This window comes from Podarcis melisellensis (assembly GCF_964234715.1).
Source record: "Podarcis melisellensis genome assembly, chromosome: 8".
NCBI lineage: Eukaryota > Metazoa > Chordata > Lepidosauria > Squamata > Lacertidae > Podarcis > Podarcis melisellensis.
In genome coordinates, this window is record NC_138540.1 from 70,659,430 (window position 1) to 70,679,202 (window position 19,773).

A 19,773-nucleotide genomic window follows, 5' to 3' on the forward strand; every position below is an offset into this window, starting at 1 on the left:
ATGGACTGGCAACATATCATTGTGCTCATATCTTTGATGGAGGGTTATTTTGGTTTAACATAGTTTTTAAAAAGTGAGCTACCGTATTTTTCGCCCTATAGGACACACTTTTTCCCCTCCAAAAATGAAGGGAAAATGAATGTGTGTGCGTCCTATGGGGCGAATGCAGGCTTTCGCTGAAGCCTGGAGAGCAAGAGGGGTCAGTGCGCACCGACCACTCTTGCTCTCCAGGCTTCAGGAAGCTATCCCCCAAGCCCAGCAAGCTCCGCTTCCCAACCCAGCCTCTTCTCTCCTTTGCAGTTCGATTGGGGGGGGGGGATGGCGCCGTGTCCTACTTCAGAGTGAGTGTGTGTGGCCAGCGCCAGCGAGGAGACCTAAGTTAGGCAGAGGCTTTCCACGGGGCGGAGGCAGAGAGAGAGAGAGAGACCGAGGAGCTCCCAACCCACAAGCAGGCGGCTCCAGCGTCCCCACGAGCGCACACACAAACACACCCACGGCCAGAGACGCGTCTGCCCGCACAAGCCTTAGTCAACACCCGCGACGGAGAGAGGGAGAAGCAGAACTGCGCCGGTGTGTGTGCCATAAAAAGCGCCCCCCCTTTCCAGACTTCTTCCTTTTAAAGTTTAAAGAGCACGTTACATGAATCTGCAGGTCAGGTTCTTGCGCTTGTCTAGGGGCCTGAAATCGCAGACAGCTGCAGCTGCTGCTTCCGAGGCAGGGGTAGTAAGGGAGATGGGGGCGAAAGGAGGTAGGTGACAGATCCATTTCCCCCACTACCGCCACCAGCACGGTGGAACCAAACTGCGTTATGATTTTAAAACCTTACGTAAATGCCCCCACCCCCGCGTTAGCGAAGGAAAACATCTTTAAAGAGGGTGGGGTTGGAGGGGGCACTTGCTTCCCCAGACACAGGCGAGTTCTTGCAAAAGAATGGGAGGGGGAGATGAGAGCTCGCACTCCGGTTCCTTAGCCATCGTCTTTACGCAGAGTAGAAGCCACCCAAATCTCTCCCCATGAAGACCAGCCTTCGAAACAGGCAACCTTCATTTCTCCTTGGGGCAACCTTAATTTCTCCGCCACCCCAACTTTACACAGGCTGAAGTGTTTTCTTCTGTTGCAAATGGGCACGGGGGGGGGGGGGGACGGAGCCCTGGAAATCGCCCGGGCGAGGCTGGGAGACTTTACAAAATGCAGCTCCAACTTCTTCCTCGCTCGGACAAAGTTTCACTTTTATTTAGAGGCAGAAGCAGAACAACATCCCAAGTCCAGCCCCGAGGAAAAGGGGGGTAACTCAACCAGTCAGCAACCCCCGCTTCCTTTCGCCCGCCTTTTTGTGTATCTTGTGTTTGCGTGAGGATGGTGGCTCCATCAGGGGCTGCTTCGGCCGCCAGCTTCCTTGCCCCCTTCGCTATATCGGAGGGTTTAAGCCCCCGACCCATCCTCCAACCCTTGTATTGAATGCAAACGCCCCCTACCCTCCCAAAAACTATGCCTGAGCTTCGCAACATCTGGGGAGGGGAGGATGAGAGGGAGAGAGAAAGGGCGCGTTCATGAGGACTATAAAGTTGCAAATATGGCTCCCCAGTCACCCTTGCCTGATCCGCTGCGAGGAGGCAATGAAACTGGTGATCGCCCTCCCTCTGGGACCCGTGCTGGGGACGGGGGAAGCTCGGGCTTCCCCAGCCCCGCAAGCTCCCAGAGCGATGCTGAGGCTGCGCGCAGCTTCGGGATCGCTCTGGGACCCGTTCTGGGAGCTGGGGTCAGGGGAAGCTCGGGCTTCCCCCGCCCCAGCCCCGCGCCTGGGGGGGGGGATAATTTTTTTCCCTTTATTCCCCCCCCAAAAAAAATATCTAGGTGCGTCCTATGGGCCAGTGCGTCCTATAGGGGGGGAAATACGGCAATACTTTGTTCGTGTTGTCTTTTGCACTCTCTGTTGCGGTATTGGATTCTGAGGACGTTTATCAAATGGGATGCTTTGAAATCTTCCCAGTATAGTCATGGTTGTGGTGGAAGCTATGTCAAGCACAAAAATACTTTGCCATGTCTCTGTGCTTTCTCTCTCTTTAAGCATATCACAGCTTATGTTCTCCATAGATCCTTCTCATTAAGGCTGGCTCCTCACAGCAGCTTCCCATAATATTGATTGTACATTACTGCAATGAACTTTTGAAGCAATAGTTTGTAAATCTTGGCTTGGCTCAGTCATGCAGAGAACATAGGCAGGGTGCATGAGTGCATGTGTCTTGCATTACACTGCACTTTGTAGTAGGCAGAAGTAGTGCAGAAATCTCCCTCCTGTCCTCCAAGTCCTTGGGCAAACATGTGGGGGAAGGCTGGTCAAATGAGCTTCAGAGAAAGCTGAAGCTTCTCTTGGGTTGTCTGCAATTTCAGATAACTTGGGGGAGAAGATCTGTGTGCTGTTGATGCCCTGATAAGGGCAGGTGAGTGATGGCAGAGGGCCTGAAGCATTCTTTCCTGGGGATTTGTGGAATCCTGGCTGGAAGCATGCCCAAAAAAGGATTGCACAGGACCATGCACAACTATCTTCTTGTTCTATGCTGTCTTTACCAAGGCTGATAATCCCATTAACTGTTCAGACTAGAGAATGCCAACATAGGAATTGACCCTACAGTTACTTGTGCTTGTCAACTCTACTGAACCAGAAGTTCAGGGGTGTCTCTTCTCTTCCAAACTGGGCAGTGCTTCAAGAAAAATGCAGCTCTTTGTATATCAGTGAGCTCTGTTTTAATTGTGAAAATGGTATCAGTTGAAAGGTGTGCTCAATGCTGCTGTGTTACTGTTTCCACCCTCTTGATTTATATTCTGGGTTTCTAAGGGAAAATTTACTCCAGAGGTGGGGAACTGAATCTGGTGGGCCAGCCCTTTGGGAAAATGTGCAGCCTGCAAAGTGTTCCACAAGAACACTTGATTGTTTGTCAGGTCTTGCAGAGTCCTTGCAGAGTGCTTTGCAATGGACTCCACAAGACCTGACAATTAAAGACCACATTGCAGAGCCCTTGCATGGCATGTTGCAAGACCTGATGATCAGCAGATTGTCAGATCTCCCGAAGCCCCTTGCTAAGCAGTCTGCAAAACCTATCAGTTGATTGTGGGGGCTTGCAAAGTCCTTCACACAAGGCTTTGCAAGTGGCTGCAAACCCCTTTTGACTATATGTGTCCCATACCAGAAGTTGCATGACGTTGGGTGTAGGGCACGTAGGTGTAGTTTGGCCAAAATGGCCTTGCACACCAAATGGGAAGGCCTGATGGGCCTTATTAGACCCACGGGCTGGTGGTTCTCCACTTCTACATACTTTCCTAGACCATGTCAGTTTCTGGATCATGGAACCCAGCATACTACCAGTGGCTACTCCACAGTCAGAGGCAGTATGCTTGCGAATGCAAACTTCTGGAAACAGCAGGAGGGGAGAGTGCTCTGGGGCTCAGGTCCTGCTTTCCAAAGGCATCTTGTTGGCCACTGTGAGAAAAGGAAACTGGACTAGATGAGCCATTGGCCTGATCCAGCAGATTCTTATTATGTTCTTATGGAGAACATTTATTTCCTATATGCTAGGGCTACTGCAAATCCACATATGACTCCTCTCAAAGCTTCAGCTATTGCTTTAAGAGCTAATATTCCAGTAGCTAAGATATTAAAATTATAATGGCTAGAAAGCAAGGTGTGTACTCATGGGTTCTGGAGATGTGAACTTAATTTAACTATTTTCAGCCCATCCCAATAACTTGACGGGTGTAAAAAAAAACACCTCTGGAGTATTTTTGCTTCTTTAGCACTAGAGGGAGCAGAGTATCCACCTGTCCATCTTCTGCTCACGGGAGCCACCAACTTCAGATACATGGTCTGCATTCAGGTGTGGGATTTATTACGTTAGTTTTACTGATTATAATGCTAGTGCTTCTGCTCTGGTTCCTGGTGTTCCTTTTATACTGCATTACCTGTTGCATTATGGAACTGTGGCTGTGATCAACATGCCACCATGTCATGCTATATTTCATTCACACCAGTATCTGTGGTTGTCACAACTAATATCGCCACTCTCCCACTCTTTCTGTGCATATGCGCTTCTTTTCTCCTATGATTCTTCATGTAGTATGCCAAAATACCTGCCAAAATTTCATTACATGAGCAGTGGGGCATGATCTCTAAAAACTGCAGGAATCTTACAACTCAAAACTCCCATGATTTTCCAGGTTGCCAAGATTGCAAGCAGTTATTTTTTTTCTGGAAACAATTAACACGGAAATGAATGCTAAACATGGGCTAGATTTCTAGAAGTAGCTTTTACATTGTGTGAAAGGTCATATAAAATGCAATAATTAACAGGTAAGGAAACATCAAGAAGATGGAGTCATAAAGTAAGCAAGTAGATAACTTTCTGTATCATCTAGGTGGAGGCTTTTATGTTCAGGGCCAGTGTGTAAGTCTTTGTGATCCTAGTTCCTGATCCTAGTTCCTAGTTCCTGATCGTGTGTGCTTGTGTGTTTGCATGTATAATAACTACCAGGTCCTCCATTTAAGAAAATTCTGAAATTTCTGGAAAGTATTAGAAACCTCTGATCAGAAAGTCTGAAGAATGACTAAAGGATTTTACTAAGTCCATGTAGTTTCATCCTTGCTTCTGTCATCTAGAGGTACATATTATTTATTGGTACATGGCAAGGCACTTGCTAAATATTTAGAACATAGTCTTCTCTGACATTTAGGAGAATATTTGAAACCATTTGATCCCTTCAGAACCACTGGATCCCTTCAGAAAATGATCCCAGTTATCCTCCTTCTCTCTTAATATGTAGCTAGTTTTGTCGGGTGATCATTTTCAGAAAGAAGGGAGTCTGTCAACCCAACACCTCAATACCCATTTTTCAAAGTGGCCCATTATGACAGCTGATGGCCCCCTTACACACACACACACACACACACACACCCCGCATTGGCAGCTCTGGGCCTCATGGAGTTCTAAACCATTTTTGGCCTGTGGCCACTGATTTCTAATCCCACCCACCAAACTCCTTACACCAAATTTACAATATTTTACACAAGGTTTTTGTCTGCATCAGTATATTTTCTTTACACGCCCTTATCTCTGGTAATACGCAAGTCATCTTTCTTTGTACATTTTTAATTGCCCGTGGTGAAAATAATGGAGAGGAAGTTTCTTGGATACAGTAGCTGAGTGGCAGGACTGCAAGAGTTAACTGTCCTTGGGCAGACTGTGAGCCAGAGGCAGTCTTCCACTTTATCAGGAGATCTGGAATGCAGAGGAGTGGAGTTTCTGCCTTGGCACTATCCCAGCTGGCAGGAATGCACTAAGATCTTGCCAAGCAAAGGAGACCTAAGAAAGGATGCACTCCCTTCATTGCTGTGCCAAGGGCGATGAACGTTACTGTGGGTACAGCAGAGATCATAATTGCAGACGCTTGTCCCAGTTTCCTTTGTTCCCGTTAATGCAGTCAGCCTTTTCAACACAACTTTACTCTGCTCAGCAGGCAAGCAAAAGTTAATCGTTTTTAAGTTGCCATGGAGATGTGTTAAGTGGCACCATACATTCTTCTTGTATTTGTCAGCCATTTTTTTCCAAACAATTGTGTACAGATTAAGGGCCCGGAAAGCTTTACTTCATTTGCCTGGAAGGGAGAAGAGCTTCAGGTAGAAATTAAGGAAAGTGGGATCTCTGTAAGAAGACCTGTAAGCGTCTACACCACCTCTTCCATTTAGGGTAGTGTGCCTTCAATTGGACTACTAGGAGGTGAATAAGTCGAAGTGACACTGTAGAATTGCCTCTGACGGAAAGGTAACAGATTTTGACATTTGTTTTTAGTTGTATTTCTAGTGTTCATTTCTTGTGTCCTCTTTCAAGCAGAATCTTGGGGGATGGCTGACTTATGTGGGAGCAAAAGATTCAATTTTGGGAGTTAAGTGGTTGTTCTTTAGTCCTTCCTAGAAAGAGAATATCATTTCTAGGCATTTGGCTTGGAGCTGAATACGAGTGGGAATTCTGTGAACAGGCAGCTTTCCAAACCTTGTGGGCAAGCTGTTGTCAGACTGTTTTGTACTGTACCCACTGACTACTTCAGAGAGTTAAGTCCTTGGACAATGTTAGAACGACAGAGGGTATGGGTGTGTTTAAAAAAATTTTATGCTGCCTTTCAGGGAAACCTCCACAGTAGTTTACAAAACGAAACACAAAATTAAAATACAATGAATTACAGCATGCTTAAAATAATACATTTTAAAATAAGGGAGAACAGGAATGTCTTTATCTGGTGCTGACAGGAAAACAATGTTGGCATCAAGGTGGCTTCCCTTGCAGTGAAATTCCACAAAGCAGGCTCTGCTCTTTAGTTGCTACCTGCCTTATCTTGACTGGTAGGGAAACCTGGAGAAGAGTCTCTAAAATGAACTCAAGGTTTGTATACAAGCAAGTGTCCACTTAGGTACCTGGGTCCTAAGCTGTCTGTGGTTTTAGGACTAAGAAGCAGCACTTTGAATTTGTTTGGAAACAGACTGTAGCCATTCGAGTTATGAGTGGTTGCAGTCAGCTGCCCAACGTTCTTTAAAGTCAACCCTACACATATTGCATTACAGTAGGTGGTCCAAGATAGACAATGAAAACCTGTGGCCAGGCAGTCTCTGTCCAACAAAGGCCACCAGCCTAAGCTAAAAAAAAAAAAAAGGACTGCTTGGCACAGAAGCTACTCAGGCCTTCAGTGACAAAAGTTGGATCAAGGAGCCAGCTCTGGAGTGAAAACTTGATCAATCTCTTTGAACAAACTACTTACCTAACTGCAGAACCACCATCTTGCCTGGATCAAGCTCCTTTGTTTGGCCCTCATCCAGCCCTCTATGAGTGTGAGCAAAGGCAGAATTAGAGCTAGATATCATATAGGTTTCATATAGATATCAAAAAGCATGGGAGACTAGATGGAACCTGCAGAACCCCACAAACACCCTGAGGCTGAGAAGTAGTTCCCAGGCATAAACTTAAATCAGTGTTCCCATGGCACATTGTGCCTCTTATTCCCAACCCCGAGAGCCTATCCAGAAGTATGCTGTGGTCAGTGGTATGGAAAGACTAGAGGTCCAGGAGAATTAGTGAGTTCTGACACCTCTGTCCTTTTCCTGTGTTGGAAAGGCACCTCTCCCAGCAGCTTGCTAAACTGCTGGGTGAAGGACCTCTCCACCCCTCCATATTAAACCTCACTGCAGATGTGCTGGGAGGGCAGGTGCTTTGCACCTCACCTTTCCTAATAAGCAGCTTGCCTGGGCCAGCCTACTGTTCTTCATGCTGTGGTTGGTTTGGCTGCCACACATACTACAAAACTTGGGGCTCTATGTTCTGGAACTGACTACAAAGCATCTAGAAACGCTGCTAACTGCAAAACAAGTGTTGTCAATAAACACCATATTGTCTGCAACAGCATGCTACCTCCAAAATATTATGGCTAGTAAGCATAGGTTGCCCTGTCCTCCATGAATTTGTCTAGTGCTGTTTTAAAGCCATCCAATTCGGTAGTCATCTTTGCATGTTGTGGGAGCGAATTCCAAAACTTTAATTGCACACTGTGTGAAGAAGTACAGTGGTGCCTCGCAAGACGAAATTAATCCGTTCCGCGAGTCTCTTCGTCTTGCGAAGCATGGCTATTAGCGGCTTAGCGGCTATTAACGGCTTAGCGGCTTTAAGAAAAAGGAAACAAACTCAGAAGCAAGCCCATAGGGAAATTCGTCTTGCGGAACGACTCAAAAAACGGAAAACTCTTCCGTCTTACGCGTTTTTCGTCTTGCGAGGCATTCGTCTTGCGAGGTACCACTGTACAGTTCTGATCTTCCAGCATTCAGCTTCATTAATTAGCCCCAAGTTATAGTATTTGGGGGAGTAGAATTGTCCCCATCCACATTTACCCCCATAACCTTGCACAGCTCTGTCATGTCTTCCCTGCCTTTCCTTTTTTTGAAAACTAAAAAGCCCCACCAAATGTTGTGAATTTTCCTCACAGGGAAATTGCTCCAGCCCCATGATGATTTTGATAGCTCTTTTGTGAACCTTTTCCAGCTCTACAATGTACTCTCTCTCTCTCTTTTGTTAATGTTGGAACTGCTTAGTAGGTGAACATTTGGGGGCATGGTTCTCTGGTTTCCCCTTGTGATTTTCATTTCAGAAGAGCTTTTATGTTCCAAGCAGTCCTCTTGGAAGCTATAGCACCTCTGAACAACTATCTTAGAAAATACCATATTCTTGGATTAGTGGCAATTTAAACAAAATAAAGTTTTTCTGTAAATAAACATAGTTTTCTTGGAAAGGAAATACTTGATTTTTTGTTGTGATTTATGTCTAGTCTTGCATAACAATAGTCAAGTTTATAGATTGCACTGGAGTTTCCATATGGAACTTCATGAAAGAGTACTTGAAACGGTCTCATTTTTCTTAGATTGCATCCAAGAGCCTTTTTTATGAGCAAACTGCCGCAGAAAATGACTTTTATATGACTGCCAATAGGAACTGAACTTTCGCCTGGCCTTTGAGGCAGATTTCGAGCGTTAGCAGTATATTGGATGTGGCCCTTGGAACTGTCTTGGGGCTTATCTAAATTGCAATTTATCAAAGTTCAGGTGTACAATGTTGGCTTGCACCACACCCATATATTGGCTTGAAGCAATATATAGTGACATATCTCATGCTGCAAGTCTAAATCACGCTCTTTAAAAGAAAATCACATAAAAATGTAGCATATGCGGCCAGAACAGCACAGTCTGGTAACCTCTTAAAATGTGGTGTTGCAGAAGCTTTCTTGGGCCACGTGTAACAAAGTGGGCTGTGGCTCATGAGAACTTCCGCCATCATATGCTTGCTCACTGTTTTTTTTAAGGTGCCACCAGACTGCGTTTGCCACAACAGATTAAGACTGCAGGTCCATACTCACATACCTGGGAGTGTGACTCATTGATCTCTACTTCCAGTGGATCTTACTTCTGAGTAGACAAGCAAATAGGACGTTGCCTCATAGCAAGGCAGGTCATTGATCCACCTAACTAGTAGTGTCTAAACTGACTGACAGCAACCCCCCAGGGTTTCAGAGTGGAGTTTTTAACCTCCGGATGTCAGGGATTGAACCTGCTACCTTTTGCATATCAGACAAGTGCTCTACCACTGAGTCGCGGCTCTTCTGTTGAGTGTACAGTTGAATACGCAGATGTCCATGAAAGTGTTTTTGCATAAGGCTATGTTGGTACCTGATGGTCTTCTCTCTCCTTTTTTGTGGTAGTGGTGATTCCAAAGAGCCCATTCCCCCCTGTGCCTGATGTGATCTCTGAAAAAGGCAGCATGCACAGTGGCACAAAGACTCTCCTGGAACATCAGCCTGGACAAAGGGGACGCAAACCTGGTCGTAAGCGAGGCCGGACGCCCAAGGCTCTGACCAACCACGCCACTCCAACCCCCTCCAAAGCTGTGGAGCCTTTGAAATTCCCCAAGAAGAGGGGACCAAAGCCTGGCAGTAAGGTGTGTATTCATGACTTTACAGTTAGTGTGTGCTTCTTCAACTAGGAGCAGTTCTACTTAGGTACCTTTCAAAAACTATTCAAGCAAATAGTCTGCAGAATTAGGGATTGGGGGGGGTCATAGTTTGGTTGTTGACCACATGATTTCTTATGTTCATTTCCATTTAAAAGCATCCAGAATCAAGTAATGGGAATGTCGTAATCTGAGAGACCCCAGAGTGCTGGGCTAGATGCAAAAGTAGTCCAATGCAACTTTCCGTCTTCAGTACAGTTTCAAGCTGGCTAGAGGTGCAACTGAGGTCTGAAAGTACCCATTTCATTTCTAAAGCGCAGGTGTTGGTCTGACCAGAACCTGGATGGGAGGTTGTTTTTGAGCTCTTCAGAGGGTTGGCAGGATGGAAATGTAACAAACTAATAAAGTCTGTCATTTTAAAATACCTGTCCCATTATCATTTGTGACTGAATTGTTCAGGCCCCCTTACTCCCCCCCCCCATGCACCATTTCCTCCCAGCTTCCTTGAGATTAGGTCCTCAGTGCCATGTTATCCACTTTGTTTTTTGTCCTTTTGCCTGTTTAGAATGATTTTTTTATTTAAAGTTTATTAATATTATCTCTTTCCCTTTTTTTTGCAGAGAAAACCTCGAACTTTACTAAATCCAGCACCAACCTCCCCTACAACAAGTACTCCCGAACCTGACACTAGTACAGTACCACAGGATGCAGCAACCATCCCTAGCTCTGCTATGCAGGCCCCTACAGGTGCAGAATGCATTTCATCCTCTTTCTTGGGTGCAATAATTCTTTGGGGGGGGGCAGGTATTACTAGGAAGTTATTTTAAGGTAATATACAAACTAAAGCTGGTAATACATATATATGACCCCTTCCATTTCTGTCTATACTGGTGGAGGGAGTGGAAGACTTAAGAGGGGGAAATTGCTCAGTTTCATTTTACAGTCACATTTTAAAAATTACTGTTCTGTGATGAGAGCCTTTTGATGCAGCATCAAAATCGGTCCTCCAGTACTGAGACCAGCTAGATAATTGGCCCTTGGGGTAAAAGGGTTTGGGAACTGTCTGACTCTGCAAGGAAGCTATTTGGAACATCACGTGATTTTTTTCAGTGGAGCAGACCTACCAAGTTAGTAACTGCGCAGTCAGTTACAGGCAAACCAGAGTCCACTTATTAAAGGCTTCTGCCTTTCCCCCTCACAGTTTGCATCTACTTGAATAAAAATGGTAGCACTGGGCCTCACCTGGACAAAAAGAAAGTCCAGCAGCTGCCTGACCATTTTGGACCAGCTCGAGCATCTGTGGTGCTGCAGCAAGCAGTCCAAGCTTGCATTGATTGTGCTTATCATCAGCATACGGTCTTCTCCTTCCTGAAACAAGGCCATGGAGGCGAGATCATTTCAGGTAAGGTCTGCCTGCCCTACCCTGTTTTGAACAGTGTCCTCCAGGGGAACACTTCTACAAGCTACAGCCCAGTCGTCGTGTTCTCAAGACTATCTCAATGTATGCAAGAAAAGACAGTCAACTGCAGTGTGGCTTCATTAGGCCAGGGTCATTTTCCCACTCTTGCTGGGGTACATTGTAAGTATTTAAAGCAGTAAACCTTGCACCAAGAGGTGTGTTGCTGTTTTTTCCCTTTGAGGCAGTAAAAATTCTTTTTCTTCCCACACTCTTGTACAGTCTCTCTTGAAGTTGGTGGATCTACTTTCTTATTTTATACCTAATCATGAATGTCTACAGCACTTATTCCAGGGGGTGTGGGCAAAGTGAAACAATCAAAGGAGTCAGTGGCAGGGTTTGATTAAACACTTCCAACTAAGAAAACAAGTTCAAAGGTCAAGAAACAATAATATGAAATATAATTGAGTGTAAGATGTAATTATGAAAGAAAATTCGGTATAAAATTGATAAGAAAATAAGAGCATTTAGATATAAGATCATAAAAATAAGACAACAATTAAGCAGAATTGGTAAATATTTTAAGAACCTGACGGGGAAGCTGAGGGAAGTCATGGGAAGGGTGTGTGTGTGTGTGTGTGTGTGTGTGTGTGTGTGTGTATATAAGCCTGGGAACTTCCTCTCTGCCCAGAACATTGGAGGCTATACACCACACCCCCTCAACAGTATTTATAGGAACTCAAACACTGAGATCCTGCTCTGTTCCAGTAACAAGAAGCCGAAAGCACCAGCCTGAAGATGACGAGTGAGACCTCGTCGAAACGTCGCCTAGACACCCCAACTTTTACACGGGAAGACACCCGAGGACACCAAAACCTGCATATATATATATATATATATATATATATATATATATATATATGATAAATGTTATAGTCTTATATGATTGAATATTGTAAAATTCAATAAAAACTTTTTAAAAACAACAACAATGAAAGGAGAAGACTAGTTTCTCACAAAAATTGAGGAGAATTGTGCCTTCACATTTTGCCTTATAACTCAAGCTTTACAAAAGCTTTAAAAAGAGAGAAGCAGAGGAAAGAAATCTGGGAATCTGGCAGTTATGGTTCATCCGGGGGAGGGGACTGCCCCCCTCATGGATGCTCATGTACTTACTTTACTTATAGATCACCTTTCATCCAAACAGAATCACAGGGTTGTTTGCAATGCAATAATAAAGCAATAAAAACATAATCCATAAAACCGTCAGCCACTGAACATTAAATAAAACCAGTTGTTTACTTGATTTCATTCAACCTGAAAATCTAAAATAATCAATCCAATTAAAAGCAGATCCCTGATGGAATCAATTCTATTAATTCAAAAAGTAAATTGGAATACTGTCATTGGGTGGTATTCAATTAAGTTTTCAAGCCTAGACGTGTTGAAATTAATAGACCTAATTTAGCTATGTTCACTAATTTCAGTGGATCTGAGTAAAACTTCTTTGAATGCCACCCATTGTATTTACTCATCTAAGCCTGTAGATTGTATTTACTCATCTAACTGTAGATTCATCTACAGTTGCTGCAGCTTCACCTTCTGAAGGTGTTTGTCAGCCTCAAAAAGCAAGATTTAAATATTTGTGTTTGATATTTTCACATAGACACCTCCTGCAATTCTAGTGGAAGCCAGGAAAAGTTGTGGTTCTAGTCATTCAGTAAACTGAATTGCAGGAGAGGTCTATGTGATCCAGCAATCCCAGACAATTTGGTAGACTTTTATAATTTGGCTTTGTTCTCTTTCCTCCGCCAGCTGTGTTTGATCATGAGCAGCATACTCTGACCTTACCAGCAGTCAACAGCATCACCTATGTCCTCCGCTTCCTTGAGAAACTCTGCCACAACCTACGTAGTGACAACCTCTTTGGGAACCAGCCATTTACTCAGCATCATGTGCAGCACTCACGCGAGTACGACCACGACAGGTACCTACCAGGTAGGAGTTGGGGCTAAGAGTTGTTCCAGTATATCTCTGCAGATTGATGCAATAGCGCAGATATATTTATTCCCCATGCAAATGCCATTTGGGGTGTTTTTTCCCCCCTTGGGTTCATTCTGCCTGCAGCCTGCCTCTTTTGTACGCTACTCCAAAATCTGAAACGACAGCTTCATTAAACTTTTTATTTCCCCTGACAAAGTACTGAGTACATTATGGTAAACCTATAAACGTAGTGGTGGCCTTAGATTACTGTGAAGCATTGCAAGGGTTTGAATGGCTTTCCTATGTATCTGCTACTCTCTGGATCCCCAAAGCACCCATCGCCCATTGAGAAACTAGGTCTTTTGCTGAATGGTGCTTGCAGTCTGCATAACAAGAGCCATCCGGAAGTGTTACATTAGACAAGTTCTGCTGGCCAGTCACCATGTCTCAGAACTGCCATGGTAATTCATTGGTTACTTGGAAAGGTGGAGATAGAGGTTACGGTAGATAGATAGATAGATAGATAGATAGATAGATAGATAGATAGATAGATAATAATAATAATAATAATAATAATAATAATAATAATAATAATAATATCTTTATTGTCATTGCCCCCTCTCGGGGACAACGAAATTACTTGGCTGCTCCATCCACCCAGGTAGGGCACTCCACACAAAATCAAAACAACTATAAAAACACTAATTAAAACAATACAGTATGATATGCAGATTGATATACAGATAGATATGCAGGCACTGGCAAAAAAAGCAAGGCTTAGGGCTATACATAATTAATTGTTCTTTTCCCTGTGCTAATTGTCCCATATGTCACTGGGTGTTTTCTATCTTTAGGAATTTGACACATAGGAGTCAGCACTGTGCAAAAGAAAATGTGCTAATGATATAATAGATGAGCTGTATCTATTTCTGTGGGTTTGAACACTCATTTTTATCAGGTTGCACCTTTCCGCTGTTCAGAAATGTCATACATAATGAACTAACTTCACACTTTTAGTCATGCTCACTGAAACTAAGACACCCAGGTTCGCTACAGTCCGCCAATATATTTGAGAACCATTTTGAAAAGCACCGTCCAGCACATCTACTGCCACACCTGCAGTTGTAAAGGAGTAGAGCTGTGTGTCATCAGCATATTGCTGACAATGTACCCGAAAACCCCTAGGTCTCTGTGGTCTATTAAAACAGGGCTGTGAAAATTTTGAGCCTTGATTGAAAATGTTCAGCAGTTTCACATTCAGAAGAACTGAAGTAATATCATTTCTTTTCCTAAATTGCACACATGCTTAAAAGGTAAAAGAATGGCTTGAGAACAGTATGTGAAGTGCCACTGTCCCTTTCATAAGCCTTCCTTTATTGAATGGACCAAAGTGCTGGCAGGTATTATTTATTTTGAACCAACTAGATTCCAAAACAATGGTGCAGTTCTGCAGCTCTGATGTCTGTTGACTGAGGTACGAGCTTCCACGCATAGTGGAAGTTCTGGTGATCTTGGGCATGGCTGATTCCCAAGGAAGACTCTGATCCTAAGCAGGGCTTGTTCTCTCTTTCTAGACAGGAGCATTTCGTTAGATGGCTCTCTACTGGGACCAGGACGGGGTGCAAAGAGATATTTACAAGATTCCCCTCCATACAGTGCTCTCTCCCCCAAGTTACCAAAGAATGACCATCACCCTTTGGAAGGTGAGCACAGCATCTTTTTCCCAGCCTGGCTGTTAATATTAATTATGAATCAGCAGCATAGGTTGATGAAGATGTAGGAAGACATATAGCAGCTCCAAGTCTAGCATGCTTCTATCCTGGTCATTCATTGTTTAAGGTAGCTTTTGCCAACTTGGTGGTTTCCAGATACTTTAGATTACAGCTTCCACCCCCCCCCCCACCAGCATGTCTGTTCTGACTGAGACTGATGGGAGTTGTAGTTCAAAACATCTGAAGAACATCAGGTTGGCAAAGGTTGATTTAGGGTTATCAAGACAGTAACTTCCTGCCCTTTCTATGTCTATTCTTGAATCTACAATTAGGATTGAAGGAAGTGTTTCAGGGGAAGTGAAGTACCTCCCTTCCGCACCTTCCAGTGCTGGATTGAACAGCCTGCTTGGTCCCTGTTAGCTGTGTGCACCATTGAGGGGTGAAGCAACCCAACCCCACTCCTGGCCCCCCAGACTTTTCTGACCAGCTCTTACTGAATTTTGAGAAAGTCAAGACAGGGTAAAGGGGAGTTTCTTTCCATCCCTTCAAGCAATCACTACATTTCCTGAAGCCTTCTGCTTTTTCTTGTACACAATACAATTATCCAGTTGTCTTCAGACAATCCAAATGCAATGTTTACAACATGACTTTTTTCCGCAATAAGTTTCGTTTGGCGTCATGCTTTGAAGCTGGAAATCTTCCTTAGCTCTATACCATCTTGTTCCTCACAGCAAATGCATGCAAGTATGAAGCTGCTGGTCTTTGACTTGCAAAGAGCTTTATAATCCTTGAGTAGCAATTGGAGCTGAATCTACTGTAACCCCTTATGATTTTTTCTAGCTTTTTTATTATATAGTTTTGATGGTTTTAAAAGTGTATTAGAAAGATTCATCAAGAACAGGCCTATCCATATGTTCAGAAGTAACATACTGCTGAATGCCAGTTGCTGGGGAACAATAGCACAAGAGGGCTATTGCCTTCATGTCCTGCCTATGGGCTTCCTGGACAATGATGGGCATGATTGACCCTTGTTATGACCCAGCTGGCATCTTATGGAAGTTTCTTTCTCTTTCTGGCAAGAGTTGGCACTGTAGGTGGGAGACCGTCTGTAATGTCCTGTTGAGTGATCCCACATCTGCCATCCCACTGGTATTGTTCCCCAGGTATACTGCCCTTGGAACAATATTCCTGAAAACATTGTTCATCTCAATGATGCTATGGGATTATCAATACAGTAGAGGGGGCGGGGCTGGGGCGGTCCAGATGTTATGGGATTCCAGCTCCTGTCAGCCCCAGTCAACATGACCAGTGGTAAAGGATGATGGGAGTTGTGGTCCAACTACATATGGAGGACCAGTGGTTCCACACGCATGCAGTAGAGAATGGACAAGGCCCTTCTACCTTTTTTTCCCCAGTCTGCAGTCCAAGTTTAACCAATTCAAGAGCCTGCTAGGGATTATTCACGAATGCAGATACTGAGCCGGTTGCACTCTCAGTAAACTTCATTTCTCATGATAGGATTTGCCAGGAAAAGCAGTCAGTCAGACAGAGGGTGGAATTCTGCATTACACTCTTCAGTCATTCAGTCTGCACAAGCATTTCAACTTGCCAGATGGAACAATTCCACCTCACTATCCTCACCCCACCCCCATGTTGTTCTGGGGGTTCTCCCAAACACTACCCTGAACTCACTGCAGGGACACATGGGGCGGGGAGAGGGGGGAAAGCCCTGTTGAGCAAACAGAGGTCCTTGCACAAGACTGCCACAGACATAACTGGTACAGTGAATCCAGCCCAGATGCTGAGGGATCATTTGAACTGCACTTCATGTACACTGAGTTTAGTAGCAAACAGCTTGGAGTACAGAAAGATCAGTTTTTTCTCTTAAGTTATCATTGTGGTACAGGTTTCCCTCTGTAACCTGTAGTATTGTCTCCCCCACCCATCTGCCCACAGGATTTAGTTTAAAACTCTCCATATCAGGTTTGCAAGACTCTTAACAAACACATTCTTACCAACCACTCTGAGGTGTAACCCATCTCTTGCCAGAAGTCCTTCCTCAAGGAAGTGGAGACCATGGTCAAGAAGTTAAACCTTTCCTGATGACACCACCTGTGCAGCCAGAGGTTTACTTCTAGTATTGTCCTCTCCCTGACCCATGACCGTCAACAGGAAGGAGTGATGAAAAAAACCACCTGTGCCCTATGGCCCTTCAGCTTCCTACCCAGAGTTTTATAGTCCCTTGCTGTATGTCAAAGGGTGTGTCTGGCAGTATCACTTGTACCCACATGAATCGGAAGGAAAGAGTTGTGTTCAGTGGGCTTTATCAGACTCAGCAACCTCTTATCACATTGTGAATCTTTGTGCCTGGAAGACAGCACACCTCCCAGGGCACCCTGTTATCTCTGCACACTGCTGCCTCTGTCACCCTCAATAGGGAGTCACCCACCACTACCATGTCTCTTCCTCTTCTGGGGAATGGCAGGAATTGTTCCGAACACTGTGCCTTCCACAGCCCCTGGAAGATTGACTCGAAGAGGATGAGGCCCTTGAGCTGGAAAGAGTTCTCTTCCCTACCCCTGCTATCTTTTTTATGATGATCAAACAAAATGATGAACTTGAAATGTAAGTAGCAATAAGTTTGGATTAGTGAATAAAACTGGTAGAGAAGGGGAAGCCACCAAAAGGACTGGAACTCAGTTGTGAGCAAAGTGATTACTCCTCCTTTCCTTTGTTCTTTCCCTGACTTTCTGTCTTGGCAGAAGCTGGCTGTTTCTGCAGTTTGGATGTTCTGGGCACTTTGCAGCATTGCAGCTGGTGGCTGCACTTCTCTCATTAGTTGGTTGTATGTCTTCCAGGTGAAACGTTTGTTTTGAGTGATGGCCTGCCAGGTCCCTTGGAGCCACGCCTAGACCCCATGGACTCCGCCCTGAATGCTGTCAGTGCATCCAGTCCCAGCAGGAATTCAAGAGACTACAGACTTCAAGGATACAGGCACCTTCACCAGCCCTCCAGTCTTTCTCAGTGCAGTACCTCTGCCTTGCATAGACTTAGTGCTGGGGGTAAGGGCAATTAGAACATCTCTTCTCTCTAATGAAGTATCCCTAGCTCCATTCTTGTGTTTCCATGCAATGTATTATTTCCCATGCATGATGGAAGAGAAGGGGGGCAACTAGTGACATGCACCATTGTTCACATGAAAGTGGCTCTGTGCAAACTAACACTGACAAAACAGGTGGCAGTCTTTTGAAAAACGACCATCTGGAAAAATCATGAGCCTTGCAGTATCCTGTCATGCCAGGACACAAATGTGTTTGGGTTTTGTTGATTTGTTTCTGTTGTTCCTTCTAGGCTCTGACAGATACCTTGCTCCTCGAGACACCTCACGGTTGGGCAGCCGAGACCCATCTGGCTGGACAGTGGAAGATGTCATGCAGTTTGTGAGGGAAGCTGACCCACAACTGGGACCCCATGCAGACCTCTTCCGAAAGCATGTAAATATAACCAACACCATGGGTGATTTATGGAGTGGGGTGTCTCTTTCATCGTCACTCTCTCCTCCTGCTGCAAGAATCATGGCACAAGCACTCACAGTCACCATGAGGCAGTCTTTAACAAAGAAGCCTTACTTTGTATCAAACTTCTTTTGTACCAAGTTCCTTTCCGCTTGGGGAGCTTTGGTCCTTGTCTAGTCAGAGGAAGCAAAGCTCCAGCAGGGTGGATGTGCTTGATCATCAGATGTAGAGCAAAGACAAAGGACAAGAGGTAATCTCTGCTGCATGTGTCTCACTGAAGGCACCGCAGGCTCAGCTTCACAAGTATTGTATGACAGCCGTCTTGGTTTGCACGTCTTGTGCAGATCTGTGCAACTGCCCTATTGAAAGCGACATACCTGACTGGGCAGAATGCCAGCTTTTGCACAGTTAAAATGTTGTGTGTATACATATTGGAAACTGGTTTGCATCTTTTGTAGCTTTAGTTATTGAAAGCAGTTAATTGGTAATGAAATAATGGTATTTGCATATCCCTCCACATTCCCGCTTCAATGTCTGAAAAAGATGCACAAATTTTATTATATATTGAGCCATTTCAGTGAGGGAGTAGTGCAATAAGCGGGAGATGTTTTATGTAGAATGGAGGAACTGGGGGGAAAGTGAGACTGTGAAGTAGGAACATTCCTGGTGGCACTGAGTTGGCAACTGAGCCCAGGAATAGTGATCTATTCTTTGAACTGAGTGCAGCCCTCTCATTTCCATTCTCCTCTGTGCACCTTTTAGCAGGTGACTAATAGCTGGGATCTAATAAGGATCTGTCTGGTTCCCCTGAGGCCTCTTGGGATTTCATATATTTGGTTCAAGGAATAAACAAAACATCCCCAGCATAGATTGGAGGGGAGAGTTGAGGCAAGACTTGTTCCCACAGTACATAAAAGGCTCCCATGAAATCTTATTCCCCCCCCCCCCCCAAGTCTGGTGATAGCATCATCTTAGATTTCATTTTTATTCATGTGAGTATGTGCTGGTGAAGCAAACCTATACAGTTCAAGAAGGGGAGGGAGATGAGGTAAAATGCTGGTGGTGGGCACTGTCAGGAGAGAGAGAGAAAGCAGGCAAAGTTGACACTAGCTGATAGCCAGCATGAAACCTTGTCTGGGCTTTCAGATGTGGCTCCCTGACAATCTCTCCTTTCAACCCAACAATGCAATTCAGCCTTTAAAGTATTTGGGCAAGACTGAAAAAGATATCCAGTGACTTACAGAAGTTGTTGTCTTCCCTGTTTTTAGCAAAAGCAGAATTGTGCCAAACGGCTTCTGTGCTTGCAGAATTTGGATTTGTGTATATGCAAAAAGGGCATAACTGCCTTTGGTGGAGAGCAATTGGGTTGTGGGGAGGAACAAAAAATTGCTACAGGTCAGATTTTCCCCAAATAGCTATACTGGCTTTAGACAGGGAAGACCACCCTTTTCATCTTTTGGAATAGGAATAGAATGGGTGTCCTTCCAGATGTTACTGACTTCAATTTCCATCAGTTTGCAAAATCAGGTACGATGGGAAATAGGAGTCCCGTCACTTGTTGCCCGTGCCTGCTTTAAACAATTGTAGTGTTGGGAGCAGGGCTGGAGCCGGAACATAGAAACATGGGAAGCTGCCTT

General features: G+C 44.6%; 1 protein-coding gene across 6 annotated transcripts in view; it reads left to right on the forward strand.

Moving 5' to 3' along the window:
• The window catches only part of SCMH1 (Scm polycomb group protein homolog 1), a 45,434-nt gene that overhangs the window by 22,994 nt on the left and 2,667 nt on the right, over positions 1–19,773 (forward strand). For 5 of the 6 annotated variants that reach the window (XM_081920628.1, XM_081920629.1, XM_081920630.1 and 2 more), the window contains 7 exons: positions 9,283–9,518; positions 10,151–10,277; positions 10,732–10,932; positions 12,742–12,924; positions 14,484–14,612; positions 17,480–17,683; positions 17,973–18,115. In XM_081920628.1, coding sequence (XP_081776754.1) covers positions 9,283–9,518; positions 10,151–10,277; positions 10,732–10,932; positions 12,742–12,924; positions 14,484–14,612; positions 17,480–17,683; positions 17,973–18,115 — 1,223 coding nt within the window. The remainder of the gene's footprint in view (positions 1–9,282; positions 9,519–10,150; positions 10,278–10,731; positions 10,933–12,741; positions 12,925–14,483; positions 14,613–17,479; positions 17,684–17,972; positions 18,116–19,773) is intronic. The other variant, XM_081920632.1, reaches the window with a different exon arrangement.